The sequence below is a fragment of the Phalacrocorax aristotelis genome, chromosome 2 (assembly GCF_949628215.1).
Source record: "Phalacrocorax aristotelis chromosome 2, bGulAri2.1, whole genome shotgun sequence".
Classification (NCBI taxonomy): domain Eukaryota; kingdom Metazoa; phylum Chordata; class Aves; order Suliformes; family Phalacrocoracidae; genus Phalacrocorax; species Phalacrocorax aristotelis.
Window position 1 is genome coordinate 37,616,663 of NC_134277.1, and position 18,091 is coordinate 37,634,753.

The 18,091-nt window shown below is 48.8% G+C and overlaps 3 protein-coding genes across 8 annotated transcripts in view; all 3 read right to left on the reverse strand.

Annotated features, from left to right (window-relative positions):
• HOXA3 (homeobox A3) overlaps positions 1 to 8,315 on the reverse strand; it is a 45,143-nt gene extending 36,828 nt beyond the window's left edge. For 3 of the 6 annotated variants that reach the window (XM_075083119.1, XM_075083116.1, XM_075083111.1), the window contains exon 1: positions 8,178 to 8,315. The gene's annotated coding sequence lies outside the window, so the exon portion shown is untranslated. Of the gene's footprint in view, positions 1 to 2,040; positions 3,302 to 3,362; positions 3,445 to 8,177 lie in introns of those variants that run through there. The other 3 variants (XM_075083121.1, XM_075083113.1, XM_075083114.1) reach the window with 3 other exon arrangements.
• Positions 1,254 to 6,228, reverse strand: HOXA6 (homeobox A6). The gene is made up of 2 exons (XM_075083129.1): positions 3,363 to 6,228; positions 1,254 to 2,040 (listed from the first exon to the last, which is right to left on the reverse strand). Exons 1-2 carry the CDS (start codon positions 3,796 to 3,798, stop codon positions 1,781 to 1,783), a joined length of 696 nt encoding a protein of 231 aa, XP_074939230.1. The 5' UTR covers positions 3,799 to 6,228; the 3' UTR covers positions 1,254 to 1,780.
• A 1,137-nt stretch (positions 8,316 to 9,452) lies between the features above and the next one.
• HOXA7 (homeobox A7) lies at positions 9,453 to 12,809 on the reverse strand. Its single transcript, XM_075083130.1, has 2 exons — positions 12,288 to 12,809; positions 9,453 to 11,230 (listed from the first exon to the last, which is right to left on the reverse strand). The coding sequence occupies exons 1-2, from the start codon at positions 12,661 to 12,663 to the stop codon at positions 10,947 to 10,949; spliced, it is 660 nt and encodes a 219-aa protein (XP_074939231.1). The 5' UTR covers positions 12,664 to 12,809; the 3' UTR covers positions 9,453 to 10,946.
• Positions 12,810 to 18,091: the final 5,282 nt, after the last annotated feature.

Here is an 18,091-nt window from a genome sequence, read left to right on the forward strand (position 1 = left end):
GCACGCCGCCGCCACCGCCACCGCCGCCGCCACCGAGCCCGCCGCCGCCAGCGGGCCCGGCAGCCGGCGGCGGGGCTGTGGGGCCGGCGGGGCTTGCTCCCCCCGCCCCGGCCGCCGGAGAGCCTGGCTAGCAGAGAGCGCTCCGCTTTGTGCCGGTTTTCTCTTCCGTACGGGGCTTATTTACAGCAGGTCACAATTCCTGCGTAATCCATCCTCGGATGCTGGCAACGCTAATCTCCCTTTTCTAAATACATATACACATAGGTGTATATACACACGCATATATATATGTACATACATATAATCCCCCCCCCCCCCACCTTATCCCCGTGCCAGAGCTTTCGAGAGGCACCCGGGTCCTGCCGATCTGAAATGGCAGGTACCTATGAAAGATAAATATCTTGCAGTGTTTTTCCAACTAGGGGGTCAAATTCCAGGCGCTTTATGGCCGCCGTTATTTTTCCGCCTCTCGGAAGAAAAAAAAAAAAAAAAACAAAAAACAAAAAACCCCAAACCTCTAAATGCGGCGGTAGCCATTTTGCATTAGTATTTCCCAGATTTGGCTTTTAAAATATTTAGAGCGGTAGCCCAAATTGCGCTGCCTTCCAAACAAAAGAGCCTTGATGCGTACACAAGTGTATTTATACACAGCTTCACACCACATTCACGCACACACAATATAATATAGATATAACGTATATATTAATATTTTCGCTGCGCTTATTTTACTTATACAGAACTCGAAATGAAAGCATTTTATGGCAGCTACTTTTCTTTAGAGCGTCTATTTATTTTTTCCAGTGCTAAGAAATGCGAATGTGAATTAAGATACCACAAAAACGGGGAAGAAGATTCCCCGAGTTAAAATGACAGCCACTTTTCTTTTAATAAAACAAAAGAAAAAAATAAAGAAAGAGGAGAGAAAAGAAAGAAAGATCGACCCAAGCCCACGAAGCCCCAAGAAATGCAGTCCATAATTCAAAGCCCCTTCAGTGTAGAGCTGAGCTCACCGAAACCTCAGTGTAAGCTCAACGGGAACCACAGAAATTCGCCCGCTTCGAAACCTCTTCCCTCGCTTCCCCTGAACTTTAAAGCCGAGTTTTTACTTTAATACTAGTAGTGCAGTTTAAGCAGTTTAGCGGCATTTAAAAAATTTTCTCCCTGCAATTCATCTTCGCTTTAACTGCAAGTTTATACCCAGGGTTTTATACAACGATTTTTAAAAAGTATTTTTCTTCTTTTTGCTATTTAAATATCTTATACATGCGTAAAACTTTTTTTTCTCCCCTGCAGACCATAAGCTCCCAAACACAGCATAACGAGACGGCCCGACGCAGCGGGAGTTAGCAAAAACATAGACCCAAGATTTCCTAAAATCTCTCGTATTTCTACAATATGAACATTTTTAATAAAAAAAAAAAAAATCACTCGTTTATCTCTTCTCACACAGGCACGCCATGGACACTCACCCACACATGGATGCTCAGCTCAAATATTAAAAAATCTCGGCCGTTTCTCTAATACTTTAAGCAACGCCATCTACGCTTTGGAAAGGTGGTTATATACATACATGCCTGTAGCTCGAGAGCTAGGACTTCCACACATGTTAAAGAAAGTCACAGATGATTGCAAATATGCATCTTCTGACCAAGCCTTTTGGGAATTAATAGACTGTGACAAACCTATAGGATTTTAGTAGCAGAAGGAACACAAGGTAAACAATAATAATAGTGATAGTAAGCGCTAAGGAAAGGCCTGGTAGCGTTTATTAAACGTGGTTCTACTCCCCTGACTTTTCCTCTGTTTCTTCGCTGCTGGGCTGTGTGGAATTTATGAATTTGTTTTCCTTTTTCCATTTCATCCGCCTGTTTTGAAACCATATTTTAATCTGGCGTTCAGTAAGGCAGAGAGCGTTTGCAATCTCAATACGTCGTCTTCGGGTTAAGTATCTGTTAAAATGAAATTCCTTCTCTAACTCTAGCGTTTGGTATCTGGTGTAAGTTTGCCTCCCTCGTCTCCCATGAGTTCCATATACTGTACCTGTAGAAGTAAAGACAAAACGATCGCATTGGACAGGGCCCAGTGATTTCAGACCAGAAAGAGCCGTTAGTATATTCTGCCTCCTTTTGCAGGCACAATCACCGGGGGACGGGGGTTGCTCTGGTTTCCTGAAGGCTTTTTTTTTTTTTTTTTGTCCCTCTTTTCCTTTTTCTCCTGCCTGACCAGCTGTAAATGCGGATGTGCAGCGTGCTGACGGTGGTGGGGCAACTGGGATACAAAGAGGCTTTAAGGTGGACCTGGGGAAAGCGAAGTAGGTAGCACCCGTGTGAATCGCTGAGCAGCGTCTACCCTCTGCCTGTCGAGATGCTGTGCGCGCACACGCACGCACACACACACACGCACACGTGTGCGATCCCGGGAGCTGCACGCATGTGTGTGTGCGTGTGTGTGTGCACGCATATGCGGGGGTGTTTACACAAACACCTTCTATAACCGTGGCTGTGACTACAGAGGGTCTGTAATTTAAGTATAATTATAGACATCAACTAAAGATCATAGAAGAGCCTTTACCATTTGCTCCGGAATTTATTGCCCTCGAATGTAAAGCAGCATCAGAATGGTCTTGCTAAAAGTTTAACTTTCCAAAAAAGAAAGGCGACCCACAGTCCAGCAAACGTAACCTCGGGAGGAGGGGAATCATTAGCAAACACTGGAAGTGAACGTCTTGATAGGGGATTATTAAAAAGAAGTGACACGCCAATACAACCCTCCCCACCCCCAGCACGACTCCTGGACAGAATAGTTTAATTCTGTGAAGTTCACTTGTAAGTCAGAGAAAATCCGCGATGCCATGGAAGTGCGCCCACGGCCCCAGAAACGTGCTCTCAATATCCAATACTTACAGGCTAATGAGCTGGGGGAGGGGGGCGAGGAGGAATGTGCCACAAATGCATTGGATCCTCAGTACAGAGGGCATATTCCCTGCATGGCTCTCTGACAATGAAGAAGTGGAGCAGTGGCTTTGGGGTGGCTTTAGGAGAGTGGGAAAACTGCTCCGCTCCTTTTTTTCCTCTCTCTCTCTCTTCCCCCCCCCCCGCCCCCCCCCCGCTTCCTTAGGATTCACCAGTAACTTTCACCAGTGAACCCGCAAGCTGGGCTCTCGGCCACCGTTCCCAGGGTGCCAATGTGCCAGGTCTAAAATAACCTGGGAAGGTTTCATGTTACACGTTGCCCCTCAGGAACCGTGTCTCTCCAGCAGTCTGGGCTTTAGGTAAGAACAAAAAAAGAAAAAAAATCCCGGGGAAAGAAACTTTTCCCCCCACCCCCACCCCCCGGCCCTTGATTGCATCGAAATGCCTTACCAGCGCAGGAGTTCATCCGCTGCATCCAGGGGTAAACAGGGCTCGTGTACTTCCGGTCGGTGCCTTCGTCATTTACAATTTTGGCTTGGACGCCGCTGGATTTGTACTGTTGATCGGGAGAAAAGTGCAGGTAGTCCCCGGGCCCCCTCTGTTTGCCACTGCCGGAGGGAGAGGCGCTACTGATTTCCTTGTCCGAATAAAAACAAGAGGCTCCGTACTCATAGGAAGCCCGATTGCAAGCAATGACGGTGTTGGACTGTTGGTAGAAACAAGGTGAGGTGTAAGTCTTGTCCTGCAGGCTGCTTGCCCCGTACGAAGCCGGAAAATGCCTGAGAGCATCATAGCCCGCCGGGTAAAGGGGGATCTGCCCGAGGAAAGAGTCCTGGCCCCCGGGCAGGCTCCCCGGGAAAGTGGGATTCACGAAATAGGAACTCATTTGCTCTCCCCCTCTCCCGGACCGTGATTTGTTGTGTATTAGTACATCTGGCGATAACTATTAGGAGTCATCGAAGTGGTTTGTTTCTGGATGGCCGAGCGCCAAAAGCGACAGCAGAAAATAGGAGCAGCTGACGGCGGGGCGGCCAATGGGAGCGCGCGCGGCGCCCGCTCCCCCGGGGCCGCCGCCACCGCGCCGCCAACTTACCGGCGGCCCCGGCCCCACCGCGCCGCCCCGCGCGGCCCCGCGGGGACCGGCCGCGCCCCCGGGGCGGCGCCGCCCCTCCAGAGCGAAAACATCCCAATAATAACAACAAAATTAGCGACAATAATAGTGGTTCCCGGTAGGAGCAGGCAGCGCGGGCAGCGTGACAGCGGCGGATGGGGGGACACCCCCCACCCCACCACCCCCGGCGGCTGGAGGTGTGTGTAGGGGGGCGGCCTTAAAAGTTGGCGGCCCCACGACAGGCGCGTCGCCCCCAGGGGAGCCGCTCGGCCCCGCAGGGAGAGTGGGCGAGCCGACCCCGGTCACTCCGGCGGCGGTGGATGCTGCGGCGGGGGGGGGGGGGAGGAGGGAGGGAGGGAGGGCGTTTGGAGCGGAGGGAGCACCTGAAACGGGGAGCGGAGGGCTGGGGGGGGGGGCGGCCCGGCCTCCCTCCGTTTCCCACCGCGATGCCACAACGGCATCCAGGAGTTTTTGGGCGGGTTTTGGGGTCTTTTTTTTTTTTTAATTTCTTTTCGGAAATCGCCCCTCCGCTGAGGCTTCCCTTCGGAGCTCGGGGAGCCCGCCCCAGCACCGAACCCAGCTTTTGTGAGAGAGGCTAACGCGTCCTGCGTGGAAGAGGTCTCGTATTATAATGAACACCCCCATAATTAACGCCGAGGTCGCGGCTGGGGCAGGAAACGGTGGCCTTCTGGGGAGGGGATCTTTCTTTTGCACCAAGTGCCCGAGAAGGCCCCGGGAAGGGCTGGGCGGGCTCCCGGCGCCCCCCGAGCAGCCGAGATAAAGTTCCACGTGTCTCTCCTTCCCCGAGTCCCCCCCGCCAGAGTCGAGCCGAAGGAATCAAACATTCAAATTCAAAAACGAGCCAGTAGGACTATTCCTAATTAATACGGCCCCGCTAATGAGTCAGCAGAAGCCAATCGGTTTCGTTGGTGCGCCGAATAATTTGATTAAACGCGGATGCGTGTCTTTAGGAGAGGGAGGAAAAAAAATCCATGAAACAAACATTTCCACCTTCATTTTTCAACGTGGCAGTTACCCCATAGCGGAAATATAATTCTTGGCCCAGGGCAGGGACAGTAACATTCAGTAACAGTTTCATCAGTAACAGTGCTGATGAAATTCGCTGAGACGCTTTTAATTCAGCCGTAACCCTCCAGCTCCTGGAGATAACAGGAGGTTGTTCATTCCAAGATGTGTTTACTCATAATCCGCGCCCATTACAACAAATTGAATAGCCTAATTTTAAACGCGCTCTGACGGAAAGTGACATTCGTATGAGCCCCGTTTCCTAAAGTAGCTTTCAAAGGAGAGTTTTGTTGGTGTTGGGAGACTATTTGTCTCATTTCCGGGGGCAGATTACGATACCTATAAAACAGTAGTGAGTTAAAACATCTCTCCACAATAGTTTGTATTGTTCACAGTCTCAGCTGGACTTTCACATTCAGATGTTGATTGCCTCCAATTTTCTCCCCCCCCAACTTCCTTAACCTCTTCAGCCCGACTAATCCATAAACACACCTGGTAGAATTACAGCTCACTAGCTGCATGGTTTGAGAGGTCATTTCAGAAACGTGTATTTCCTGAAAGCCAGTCTTCTCCAGGAAAAAAAAAAAAAAAACCCACACCAAAAAGTGGTGGGTGTTTTTTTTTTCACTCAGTGCGAATAGAGTTAAAAACGGAGGGAGCACCAGCAAACAAGCACAGAGCACGCTAAATGCAATGAGGATTGAAAAAGAGCAGATTTTCGCCAACGCAGGTCGGAACGAAAATGCACCGTGAAAAATGAATACTCGGGACACGCGAAACCCACCGGCCCTACTTTAAAAAGTTGTGGCCAGACGGGCTTTTATTTGAGTCCACCACACAGAGACCAAAATACAAAAAAATCGCGCCAGGCTTAGTTATATTTACATTTTATAGCATCGCTTACAGACTGATCTTTTTTTCTCCTCTCTTTTTCTTTTTGTTTTCTTCCCTCTTTTTCGACTTATTGTTTGCGTCCAATTCAAACTGCCGAAAACCCGACTGCAGACGGCGAAAACATTTCTTCGTTGATCCCATAATATTAAAAGGAATGGAATGTGCTCGTTTGCCTGGCTGGGTCGTGTTAGAGTAGTTACAGTGACAGCTAAACAATCTGCACTGCAATCTCCGCTTCAGTCACATTCAGGCGTCCTCTCCGCTCCTCCCCCTACCCCCAGAAAACCCCGAATTACAATCATCCGTGACCCCCCAGCTCTGCCGGGGAAATGCCCTGCCCGGACACATTTCGCAGCAGTTTCCCTTCATCATTCCCGCCCCCCCTCACACCCCCACCCTCAACCTCCACCTCCGGAAAGCAGAAAGCCAGCCCGCTGCATTTTGCCACCGCAACAAAGTCACACTTTGCGCTACCCACGTATTTCACCCGCCTTTTATTTGTTTTCGGAATTCTCCGCACCCCAGCACCTCCTCCGCCAAGCACTTCGCCTTCCTCCTCCCGCCGAAACCCCGGCCGGCAACGCCAGCCACCCTCGGATACAGGTGCGGGGGCAGTTGCCCTCTTAAGCTTAAAAGCCTCATTTCTCCTCGTATCTAAAAACCCACTTACAAATCCTTCTCATGCTCGGCAGCGTCACCAAAACCAACCTTTAACTAATAGCTCCTAATCCAAACAGTTTGGGCAAGGCGAACCGTTGTTTAGACTGGCGGGGCATCGGGAGCCTGGCCGGGGGGACGCGGGCGGGTCGTCCCCAGCCAGCTCCCACTGGGATATTTCACAGTGGACACACACCGAGGTGCAAGCGGAGGAGAATGGGAGGGGGCAGAGCCGGCCTTGCTGGCATATCTTGCCGGGGTGGGGGAGGCGGAAGGGGGTGTGTGTGTGTGAGCTCCGATGCTCCCGTTGGAAAGGTAGGCCGGATATTTTTCTTATTTTTTTGGGGGGGGTCTTTTATTTGGGTTGCCCCCGAGCAGCGCAGTCTCCCAGCGCTGCCCTTCCCAGGGGCTGCGGGGGCCGCTCCGCGCCCGCCTCCGCCGTTCGGCCACGCCGTGGCAGCACTGAGCACCCACGGCCCCGCAATAAATAATCCTGCGCTCACTGCAGCTCCAGTCCGGCGGATACCGCAATGCAATGCAAATGCAATGCTTTATCAGCCCAGCAGCACAAGCAGAGCCGGGGCTAACACTTAAAGCACTCCGAGCCGTTCGTTCGCCATCAGGAGGCGGGAGCGGAGCCGGGCAGCGGCGGCGGCTGGGGGGGCCGGTTTCGGGGGGCGCTGTCCCCGGGGCCCCGCTCGCCCCGCCGGCACACCCCCGCGGGGCACCGGCCCGCCGGCCGCCGCTCCCCCCGCCCCAACGCCGCACCGTAACAGTCACAACAAGGAGAGAAGGGGGGGGGGGGGGAAACAAAAAAAGCTCGGTCTCCGGCGCTGAAATCGGTTTAGCCGCTGCAAAGCCCGCTCCGCGCAGCCAGGGCGCGCAGGCTGCCCACGCCGGAAAGCGCCGGGAACCCTGTTCCGACGGACCCACGGAGGGGCACGGGGATTTTGTAGGCAGCGCTTGATCTGATAAAGAAAATCAAAGACACGTTCGCGCTGTTTTCCCCCGTCTAGAAAGAACCTTTCCCCTGGACGTGCCAGGGGAGCCAGGAGACATTGTGCTGACCGGTTGTTTGGTTGTGGCGTTTTTTTGTTTGGGTTTTTTTTGCTTTTTTTTTTTCTGAAATATTAAACAAGAAATTGCATCTAAATTTCAGCTGCCACAAATGAACTTTAGGTTAATGCTGCGAAATAAAAGAATTAATGTTGGGGGGGGAGTTAAATTTTTTTTTCCTCGTGCTGTGGAAAAAAAAATCCCCTCCGATTGATGCTGTAAATCTGAATTGTTAGAAAATAACCGGAATGCCACAGCAACCCCCTGGCAAATGCAAACAGAAATAAACTTCGTGAAAAAAAAATAAATTAAAATCCACGGCTTCCTTGCTAAATAATAGAAAGTAGACATTTTATTTAGGTATATTTTTGCATGCACTCCTTAAGTCGAAATCAACTGAGCTGCAGCCACCTCTATTTTTGGCCGGTAGCATTTCCATTCGGTTTAATTGCACATGTCTAATATTTAAACGTATTAAACCATGTTTCCCTGCTTACGGTAGTGTCATATACATTTCTCACCTTTTAGGTTCTGGCTCACAGGAGCCCCTGCGACTTTGACAGCTGTCGCTTTGGCTGCACAGGAGACGAATCGCCCTCCTTTTGGTGCCAGAAGAAGCAGGAAATTAGCCAGGTTGCAAGTTGAAAATCTGCCACGCCAGTGCTTTGAATCCAATATGCCACACCTTCCAGCGGGGGAACTGGAAATTGCCATCCCGGATCTGTGTTCTAGGCGGCTGCTTATGCCGAACCTCCGCACACTTTGTTCACTATTGCCTTACAAAGAACAAATGAAATGGGGATTGAAAGCCAGAGAGATCCGAAGCAGGACAGAGCTCAGCAAAAGAATGCGGCTCTATTCTCGCAAGGGAAATTATAAAAAAGTTCATGTTCACGGTTACCATCCACATGACCGACAACGACCAATGGAAAAACCGAACAACTCATAAAGTTGTATTGCAAAGTTGTAAATTTTCATAAACAACAACGGATTTATGGCCTTTTCCTCATCACTAAGAAGAGGCAGGTCTTAGAGAGGCGCCATCTTACCACAGAGGCAGCCCTGGAGTTTTTTAAAAGACCTGGAGTTTGCACTAATTTTATTAAAATTACAATTAGTACGTTGATCAGGAACGGAGTGTAGTAGAAAAATGGAACTTCTGCGCAAATGATGCTCTGGTTCTACCTGTATTTACCCGGCCGAATAAAGGGACTTTTCGGGCGAGCTTTTTTTTTTTTTTAATTTTTTAAAATTTTTACAAAATATTAAAAATATTAGATCTCCTTGACATTAGGTGATACCTGGCAAAAATGGTACATTTTCTAAAGCAGGGCGATTTTCCCCCTTTTTAATGCCACCCTGATGCCCCCCGCCCCCCGAATGCTGCACGCTCACGTACCCGACCGGATCATTTACACTTGGAAGTTTGGCATCGCGCTTTCTGTTCATTACCAAATATTATTTCACTGCATGCGATTTCGGCTTGATCGCCGGCCGCCTGGACTGGGGTTATGATTGCAAGAGGACACGGGAACAGGGTGGAAGGAAGCCCTCCCATAAAGAAGGCTTTCCGCTTTATTAATCAACTGCACTAGGGAAAAAAAAAAAGAAATCACAAAGTCGAGATAGAGAAATTGACTGATTCCTATCAATTAATCACCTTGGATTTTTTTCCTTCTGATTACGGAAAAAAAAAAAAAGAAAAGATTTATATGGTCTGATTTATTTATTTGTCTCTGTAAATTATTTTTTGATGCTCTCTTCGAACTGTAACCCTAATAAAGAAACACAACTCATTGTCAACAAGCATATTTATTTTCTGCGTAACATAAAACACATTTATCGTGGGAGATACTTGAACACGGTATCACTTCCAAAGATAGTTCACAGACATTTTTTTTTCCACTTCCAATACTTACACGGCATATCCAAATGTTCACAACGAACACATCGAAACACATTGTAACATACAATTTTCGAATAAACTTTAGTCAAACCTTCAAGACGGATTTATACAGAGTTCTTAACAATACATCATGCTACAAAGTTTCCAAATTAATTACATACTTCCCAATTTGACATGATCTTACAAATGAGCTCCAAGACGAATATAAATGACAAAAAAAAAAAAATCGTTCAAATATACAGTATCTGCTATTGTAGGAAAATTCACGGTATTACATATTAACACGTTCGGATAACCAGGACAAACAGGTTTTTTTAAAGGTGGTTACATGGTCATTTAAATTCACTTTTCAAAGAACACTTTCCGCTATATTAAGTAAGATCAACCTAGAATAAGAAAACAGCCTTTAGCAGAGGCAGCCGAAGGTAGAAGCCAACGGGAGATATTAAACCGCTTTGTACAATATTGGCGTGTGTTTGCTTCCTCACTCGGAATAGTAAAGAATCGAGAACAAAGATATATTGCAGCATATGGTTTTCATTTATAATTGCTTTGGAATAAATATATTATTTTAAATTTAAATATATTCAGCCTTTTCGGTACCAAATTCTATACCAAAGCTATTGATGCGTGCTTTTCGAACGACTACACTTATATTTCTAAAAGCATTTTGCGATTCACATTAGTAATGTTATCTTCTTTTGACTACTAAAATACAGTATACTTTCGAAGATAGGTAGGCGGAGCAAGATATATAGGTAGTCTGGAAAATAGGTAGTACAAATCATTGCTGTAGATTGTAGTGGTTTATGGAACATCTTCCCCCTCCCCCCCCAATGTTTAACCTTTTGTTAGTGTAGCTGTTAGTTATGATATTTTTCTAACAATAATTAAAAAAAAAAAGAGAAGTGCAGAGCTACTTATTCAAAATTAGGTAGTTTTTTCTTAATGTGAGCCTAATGCACTTTTCCCCTCACAAATGATTGGGACTATTGAGTCAGGTAGTTACTTCGGAAGGTCACGGTTTACTATCTGTGCAAGCAGCAGTTCTCCCACTGAAATGTCCCCTGGACAAACCCACCCAGGTTTGGGCGAACGAAAAAACAAATGATTGTAGGATGCTCTTAGGAGATATTACCGAAAGGTTCGGCACAGGGCAGGTTTGAGGAGTACGGGAGAGCGGAGAGAAGGTTGGAAAACCACCCCAAGAAACGTTTTCATGTTTGCAAACGCTCGCTTACAAGATGATTATTAAAGGGAACTGATTTTTTTTTTTAAATAACAACGTGAGTCTCTCTCTTTTTCCACCCCACCCTTTAAAGGGAGCTTTTCAACTGTCATGTGCATACATTATACTAGAGATCGCTTCCTCGAGTGGGACTCCTTAGTCCTCTTCCTCTTCGTCTTCTTCTACTTTCTCGACAGAGGCGGCTGCTGACGTGGGCTCGTTGGGAGCCGGGGTGCTGGAGCTCTCTTCCTTGTGCTCCTTCTTCCACTTCATCCTCCGGTTTTGGAACCAGATTTTGATCTGCCTCTCCGTCAGGCAGAGGGCATGGGCGATCTCTATCCTCCGCCGCCGAGTCAGATAACGATTGAAGTGAAATTCCTTCTCCAGCTCCAGGGTCTGGTAGCGGGTGTAGGTCTGGCGCCCTCGCTTCCTATCCGGACCTGAAAGCAGGCACACACGGCCAGGAGTTAAGCAAGAAGAGAGATGGAAAGTTTTCTCTCTTCACCCCCCTGCCCTTATTGTTATCATTATTTTTTGAAAAAGAAATACATAAACAAACAAAAAGCGGCCGAGCGAGAGTGAATGATCCCCTACTCTCGGTTTCGCCCGCCCCCCCACTTTGCCCTAACAAAGGCATTTCAGCCACACGACCTGCCTTGCTCAGGCAGGGCAAAAATTAAGTTGCTCGAGACCTAGAAAAAGTGGAGAGAAAGCATTCAGAAGAGGAGGTGGGGGAGGAAATTGCTTTTGGGAGGAGGAACTTTCCCCCCAGGCAATGTATTTCCCTAAAACCTTCCAGACTTTCGCGTTTCGCAAGGGGAAATAAAAATCTGGAAGTCTGGGCTGTATTTATTTTATTTTAATGTCGGGGGCTCCCTCCACCCCCACCCCCACCCCCACACACCCCACCCCGCCTGGATCGTAAACAATACATCGCATTTAGCTCCAGAAGAGAGCTCTCCTTTTTCACACACTCTCGCCCCCCCCCCCCACCCGCCCCGTTTTCCTGTTTAGTACACTTCTATAGATCCTTATCTCCGTGGAAAGGGCAGGGGGGGACGAGAGTGGCACGTCTCAGCAGCGTGGGCTGGCAAAGTCCTCAGCAGCCCGTCCCCCGCTCCTGTACGCCCCTCTCCCCTCCGCCTTTCCCCGCGAGCGGGATTTTTTTTGCCCAACTTCGGCAGAGGGCAGGGGAGACGCTTACCCGTGGGGGCTCTGGGAGCCCGCAGCCAACTCTCCACATTTCTATAGCAAACAGCACAAATCGACTCGATGCTAAAATTCCATAGCAAATGGAGTTAAATAAATTTACGAGGCTAGAACCCATTAATTGGGCAATAAAAAGTTTTATGATACTCATTTACATACAATGCCACGGGCTTTCTACGCAATGGCGCCTCGGCTATAATTAAAACCATAAAGGCTGTGCTGACAGTAATTCTGGCGACACGCTTTGCCTGGCTGCCACGGCTCCGAGCCCTCTCCGCTCGCCCCTACCTGAAGACCTCATCCAGGGGTATATCCGGAAATTAGGCTCAGCCTGGTTGTGCAGGTTGCTTTCCTCCGCTTTCTCACAGCTGGGTTTGGTTAGCTCATTGCAGAGGACGGGAATGTTCTGATCAAAAGAGGAACAATGCAGGTTGTAGGCATCAGAGCCCAGGCTGTATCCGGAAGAGAACGGGTTTTGATATATGGTACTGTTCACATTGTACAAGCCAGGCATGGAGGAGGCGAAGGCACCCGCGCCTGGTCCATAGCCGCTTCTCTGGGAGTTGCTTGCAAAGGAGCAAGAAGTAGGCTCTGCATTTTGGAAAAGAGAAGCCCCCGCCGTATATTTGCTAAAAAGCGCATTCACATAATACGAAGAGCTCATAATTTTGACCTGTGATTTGTTGTCCGGCAGGCTTCAGTGTCGGTTTTACGAGGTAGCGTGATATATGATAACATTACACCCCCAGATTTACACCAAACCCCATTTTCTTTTGGACTGAGCTGCCTTCCAGCACGTGACCGGTCATATGACGCCGCCCGCCAATCCCCGCCCGCCTCACAGGTGGTGCCGGCCGCGGCCCGCCGGTGCCCGGCCATGGACGGGCCGGGGACGCCGCCGCCAGCCCCGCCAGCCTCTCCAGCCCCGCCGCCAGCCCCGCCGCCGCCGCGCCCGGCAGCGCCCTCCAGCCGCCGCCGCCCCCCCTCGCCCTCGACGGCGCCGCTCCGCGGGGTGGGGTGGGGTGGGGGGGGGGGGGGGCTTGCCCCCCGGGACTGCCACCCCCCCCATATGGTCCTTTGGACGAGGCGTGGGGGTGTCGCAGAAATAAAATAAAATAAAATAAAAACTTTAAAGGACGCTGACCGTCACCCCCGCCTTGTTTTCCCGCAAGGAAAATAAGCGGGGGTCGGGAGAGTGGGGGTGTTCTACCCCGGCCGTCGGGCCCCGCCACGCCCGGCCGCTGGCTATGAGGGGCTGCCCAAGGCTTGAAAATCAAAGTGCCCACCCCAAGGCCGGAGTGAGCCCAGCCGGTTTAACCCCTAGGAAGAAGTCACGGTCACCCTCCCGAAAAAAATAAAAAAAAAAAAAGGGAAAAAATTAAATGAAAGGGCTCAGCTTTCTGGACGCCTTAAGAAGGAAAAAAGCAAAAACAAACCAACCCAGAGTTGAAGGAATCGCCTACAAACGGCTGCAAATCCCAGCCGCCTGTTTAATGCCCCCTTTACCTTTCCCTCCTGCATACCTTACGGTCCTAAGCGTGTGGCGGCAGCGGTACGCTCAGATGACGGGAAGCGTTGCTGCCTTTCTAAACGCTGGGCTCCCCAACAATGCGAATGGCTCTCCATTGAGGATGCTGCACCGTGCCCTTCCTTTAAACGGATCGTAAAATGAGTTTCCTTCCCTCAGACAGGGAGTCCTGGTAAAGACAGCTTTTACTGCCTGCCTGTATTGCACATCATAAACTGGAAGGAGCACAATGGAATTGCCCCGGAAATTCTCCTTTCAATTATAGTTTGGTGCCCCGTGTACAAAGACTTTCTCACCAGTTAAAATTGTTCTTGGCGATATTTCGCACGGACCCTAAACTTTGCGTTTTGGAAACGTGGGACACCCTCTCCCCTCCTCCCACGCACACCTCCAACACACACACACGCACCCTTTGGGACTCTTTATGCGCGGTTATTGCAGCCCCATGAATATAGGTTACTGACAGAAGCAAGAAAATTCTCTAAAGCCAGATCCCTGGGATACTGGTGCTTCAGAGCATGCAAATGTGGCGGCTGCATGTAGACATTTGCCAAGTGTTAAGTACGTGAAAACGCAGTTATTATTCGCAGGCGTAAGGGAGAAGCTGGCGAAAAAGCCCCCTTCGGTTATTCCTTCCAATTCGCCAATATTAGACAATATCCCTGCGGTCGCGATTGCGATGTGGGAACACGCCGGCAGAAGAGGCTGCTGGAAGGGAATAAAGGCCCAAGAAGTTAAACGAACGCGAAGCAAACAAGACGACGACTAAGAAGATCAAAGAGCCTGAAGTAGATGACATTAGACCAATAAATTGCTCCTCTGGTGACAACATTCCAAGATGCAAGAAGAAAGAAACAGCAAACTATAACCAATGTCTAGACTTAAATATGGATAGCGTAGGACTGCGCAGATTAGCTGGGTGGCTGTATTTCGAGCTCTCTGGTTCTGTACAATTTGCACGTTTGTGTATTTTTCTTTGCGTGTGTGTGTTTACTGCCGCCACCTTTTTATATATACATCTATACATATTTTGCTTTCAGCTTTTTTTTTTCCTGCCAACCATTAAGATTTCTCAGAAAGTCTTCACTGAATAAATCTTGAAAGGACCCCAGGCATGGGTCCCCACCACCTTATTTGCTTCCCCTACCCTATGCATTTTAGGGATAACGCTGTCTCTGAAATCTCTCGTTTAGTCGCACATAAAACCAGGCTGGATCCCCGCGCCTTAAAACGCGCTTTTCATTTGAATATATATTTTTTTCCAGCCGAGGAAATGGCGAACGAACGCAGATTGCAAGGTTTTGGTCACCTCAATATTCTCACACGCTTTAAAAAACAATCCTCTAGGCGGGATTTATTGTATTTATGTTTTTCTCCTGAGCTCTGGTCTACCTCTCTTTGCCTTCTGAGCTTTTTCGGGAAGTAAAAGGTAGTGATAAAACGGTGCTCATAAGTTATAAGCGACCTGGGAGCACTACGTGATTATGGCTTGTGTATTAAGCAGCATCTTGATGTGGTTCATACTAGGGAGGATTTTGTTGTTTTGGAATCTGTTCTCGCCGTAATTTATCCACGATTATAATGGAGCGTACTGTGCCAAGTTATTACTTAGTATGACGACGCATAAACACTTTTTAATTTCAATATAATTTTACTGCCCAAGGAAAAAAAATAATTAATCATAATAAGTTTAGCAATGCCATTGTAGACAAACATTTGATAGGAAGGCTTTTGTTAGAAAGCAGGGAGTGGTTGTTACTCTTTATCCCTAGAAAGAATCAAATCTTTCAAACAGTGTGGGGAAAAAATAGCTCAGTTCTCACAATCCTTCCCGATGCTGAATTTCGATATAAAGAGATTGGCTTTGATTTAAGGAAATGTAAATAAAACGCGGAGAAAGTAGTTCTGTTTCGGAGTACTATGCAGCGATTTGTTTGCTTGTCTGGCTTAAACTTGAAAAATACAACGTTCATACTTCAGCCCACATTTTATGCTTCCTTTCCTCCTGCCTTTATTTTCCTTCCAATTACTTTTTCCTCCTCTTTTGGCACTGCCATCTGAAAATACTCCACAATTCCCCACTAAGCCTCATTCTCAAGATGCGAAAGCCAACAAAAGCAAAACGGGAAAAAAAAAATACGAAAACGACTGGAGGAAATCAAAACAGAAGGCGAGGAGAAGTTAGGAATGACTTTGAGAGACACGTCAAGTTTGCAGAGCATCAGCCTGCCCGCATCTGTATCATATAATCGCAACGGGTCCCACAGAGCTGAAATTGCTGGAGACACAAGCAGGGCTTTTTACTTGTATCAAAGGCAGCTGTTGAGGAATTTCACTCGCCGGTAAATAATTTTCAAAGCGGAGGTTTGCGGCGCTGCTCTTGCCCCGCACGGCTCTGTCTCCAGCTACGCGGGGCGGAGAAGGGTGGTGGAAAATTCGTCGCTTCACCCCCCGCTCCGGGGGCGAAGCTCTTCGGGGACTCTCCTCCTGGGCCGATGGGGGGAAAGCCTCTTCCATCCTGCCCCGACCCTTCAATTCCCCCTTTCTGCAAATATTTCATTTCTCACCAGCCCTTCGGGAGGTCGGGTCACCCCGTTTGCAGGCTCAGAGCTTCGCCAGAGAAGGGCGAAGGTCTGGGGCAAGGGAAAGAGGAGCTGGCAGTTCGGTGCCAGGGCTCCATCCGCCTCTATTAGCTGATGGGAAATGCCCCGGTGTTTTGAGAATAATAAATGCGGGGTACGTCCTTGGCGCAAAGCAAGCTTTACTTTTGCCACGAGAGCACCGAGCGTGGCCAGGCGGCAAATGCCACCCTAACGGCGCCCGGTGACAGCGGGATATCCCTCGCCGCCATCCCGGGACAAGGGGAGGGGGGGAACCCCCTCAAGCCTATCGGCCTTTCTTAAAACCAAACCGGCGTTTCCAACCCCCGTTATGCTTCCATAAAGTCGACATTTTAGGAGCTTTCGGGGAGGTGGCCGAGCGCTTGATGGCGGGAGGGCGCGCGCTCTTTCGCGGGCTCACAGCGCCACCTGCCGCCGCGCGCCCGCCACCGCCGCCGTCCCCGCCGCCGTCCCCGCCACCCCCGCCACCGCCCCGCCGCCGCCCCGGCCCCGCGGAGCCAGCGCCTCTGCCCGCCAGCGCACTGGAAGATAAATGTCCACCTCCCAGCCTGGATTTAAGCAGGGGAAGGCCAATAAAAGGTTGTTATTTCCGCTCGCCCGCTTTATCTAAAACAGCCAGACAAAACAAATGAAAAGGCTTTTGTAGAAAATCTTAATTGTGGCTGGACAGTTGTAAACTCATTAAGAGCCGAATTCCAGACAGTTTGCAGACCCGTCATTTATTACACACTCTTAATGCTGATTCTTTGAAGTTGCCTCTGTCTGCAACAACAGAGGGCGTCCCAGCATCCCCAAATACTGGCCCAGGGATCAATTAGGGGCTTTTTGTGTGTGTGCGCACACCAGAACGAGCTCCCTTTTGCTAATTAGAACTCATCAAATCTTACCCCGGATTTCTTGCCTTTCCTTTTTTTTTTTTTTTTTTAAGGTGAAGCCGAAAGCTCTTTTTTTTTCCTCCCGCGGTTCTGCACGTCTGTAAACTTCTTGCCGGCTCCCTAAGTTTTGTCTTCAGCCCTGCAGCGTTTTACACCCCATAAACGGTTACAGCAGTCATTTTCTTTTATTGCACTGTATGGCTCTGAATTTTCCTAACAACAACTTCTGGCAAGACCATAACTGTGTTCCGTCTTATTTTGCTTTAAATACATATATATATGCACGTGTACCTCCGTAAAACAAGAAGGCTTTTACTGTTATTCGGCATATTTGCAAACAACGGTCGGTGTGGCGCAGAAGTGTGCTGCGGCTCGTATTATGGAGGATATCTGCTCTGAGCAGTAAGATGTCCGCCCAAAACAAGGGTAAATTTCAGCAAGCTCGGAGATTTCGCTATTTTCTTTTGTTGCTGAGCTTGGTTTGGCTTGGGGCGGCGGGGGAGGGGTGGGTGCAATGGGGGTTTGTGTAGAAATCTTCCACTCCAGAGAAACGTTCTTTCTGCTTTTTAAAATAAATCTTATTTTGCCTTCTCCGCTCTAGCCTGCTGCCAGCCCAGCTCTTTCCTTCGGCTAACCTAGCGAGTACAATCGACACCATAAATTCTACCATAACTGTCAGTAAAATTTTATCTGTATCTATATCTATCTATACATACATATATAATCTGAGGCACTAGTAAAACGCAAGGAGTTGTTTTTATTTGCCACGGGGCATATAAAAGGGAGGGAAAAAATCCAAACGTGAAGGCAAAGGAAGGGGGAACAAAGGTGACGTTTGAAATAACATATTTTGCATAGGCAATTATCTCTAGAAGGGAATTTAAAATGAACGCGCTGGTAAGGCGAGCCTTCCCACAAAGCTTGCTGAAGCACAGTGAGTGCTGGATATTTTCTGGTCCAGGCTAATTAACCATCGCAGCTTAAATGTCGCTGTCTGAGCTGATTTACATTATTGTCCGCGCTGAAGAACGTCGGACATTTTGGTTCGGTCCTAAATCCCCCCACCCA

Excerpts from the sequence above, each read along its gene's own strand:
- HOXA6 (XM_075083129.1), bottom strand. The coding sequence starts at position 3,798 with ATGAGTTCCTATTTCGTGAATCCCACTTTCCCGGGGAGCCTGCCCGGG. Across the intron at positions 2,041-3,362 it reads GCGGATGAACTCCTGCGCTG|GTACAGTATATGGAACTCAT; the intron begins GTAAGGCATTTC and ends TTACTTCTACAG.
- HOXA7 (XM_075083130.1), bottom strand. The coding sequence starts at position 12,663 with ATGAGCTCTTCGTATTATGTGAATGCGCTTTTTAGCAAATATACGGCG. Across the intron at positions 11,231-12,287 it reads CCCCTGGATGAGGTCTTCAG|GTCCGGATAGGAAGCGAGGG; the intron begins GTAGGGGCGAGC and ends GCCTGCTTTCAG.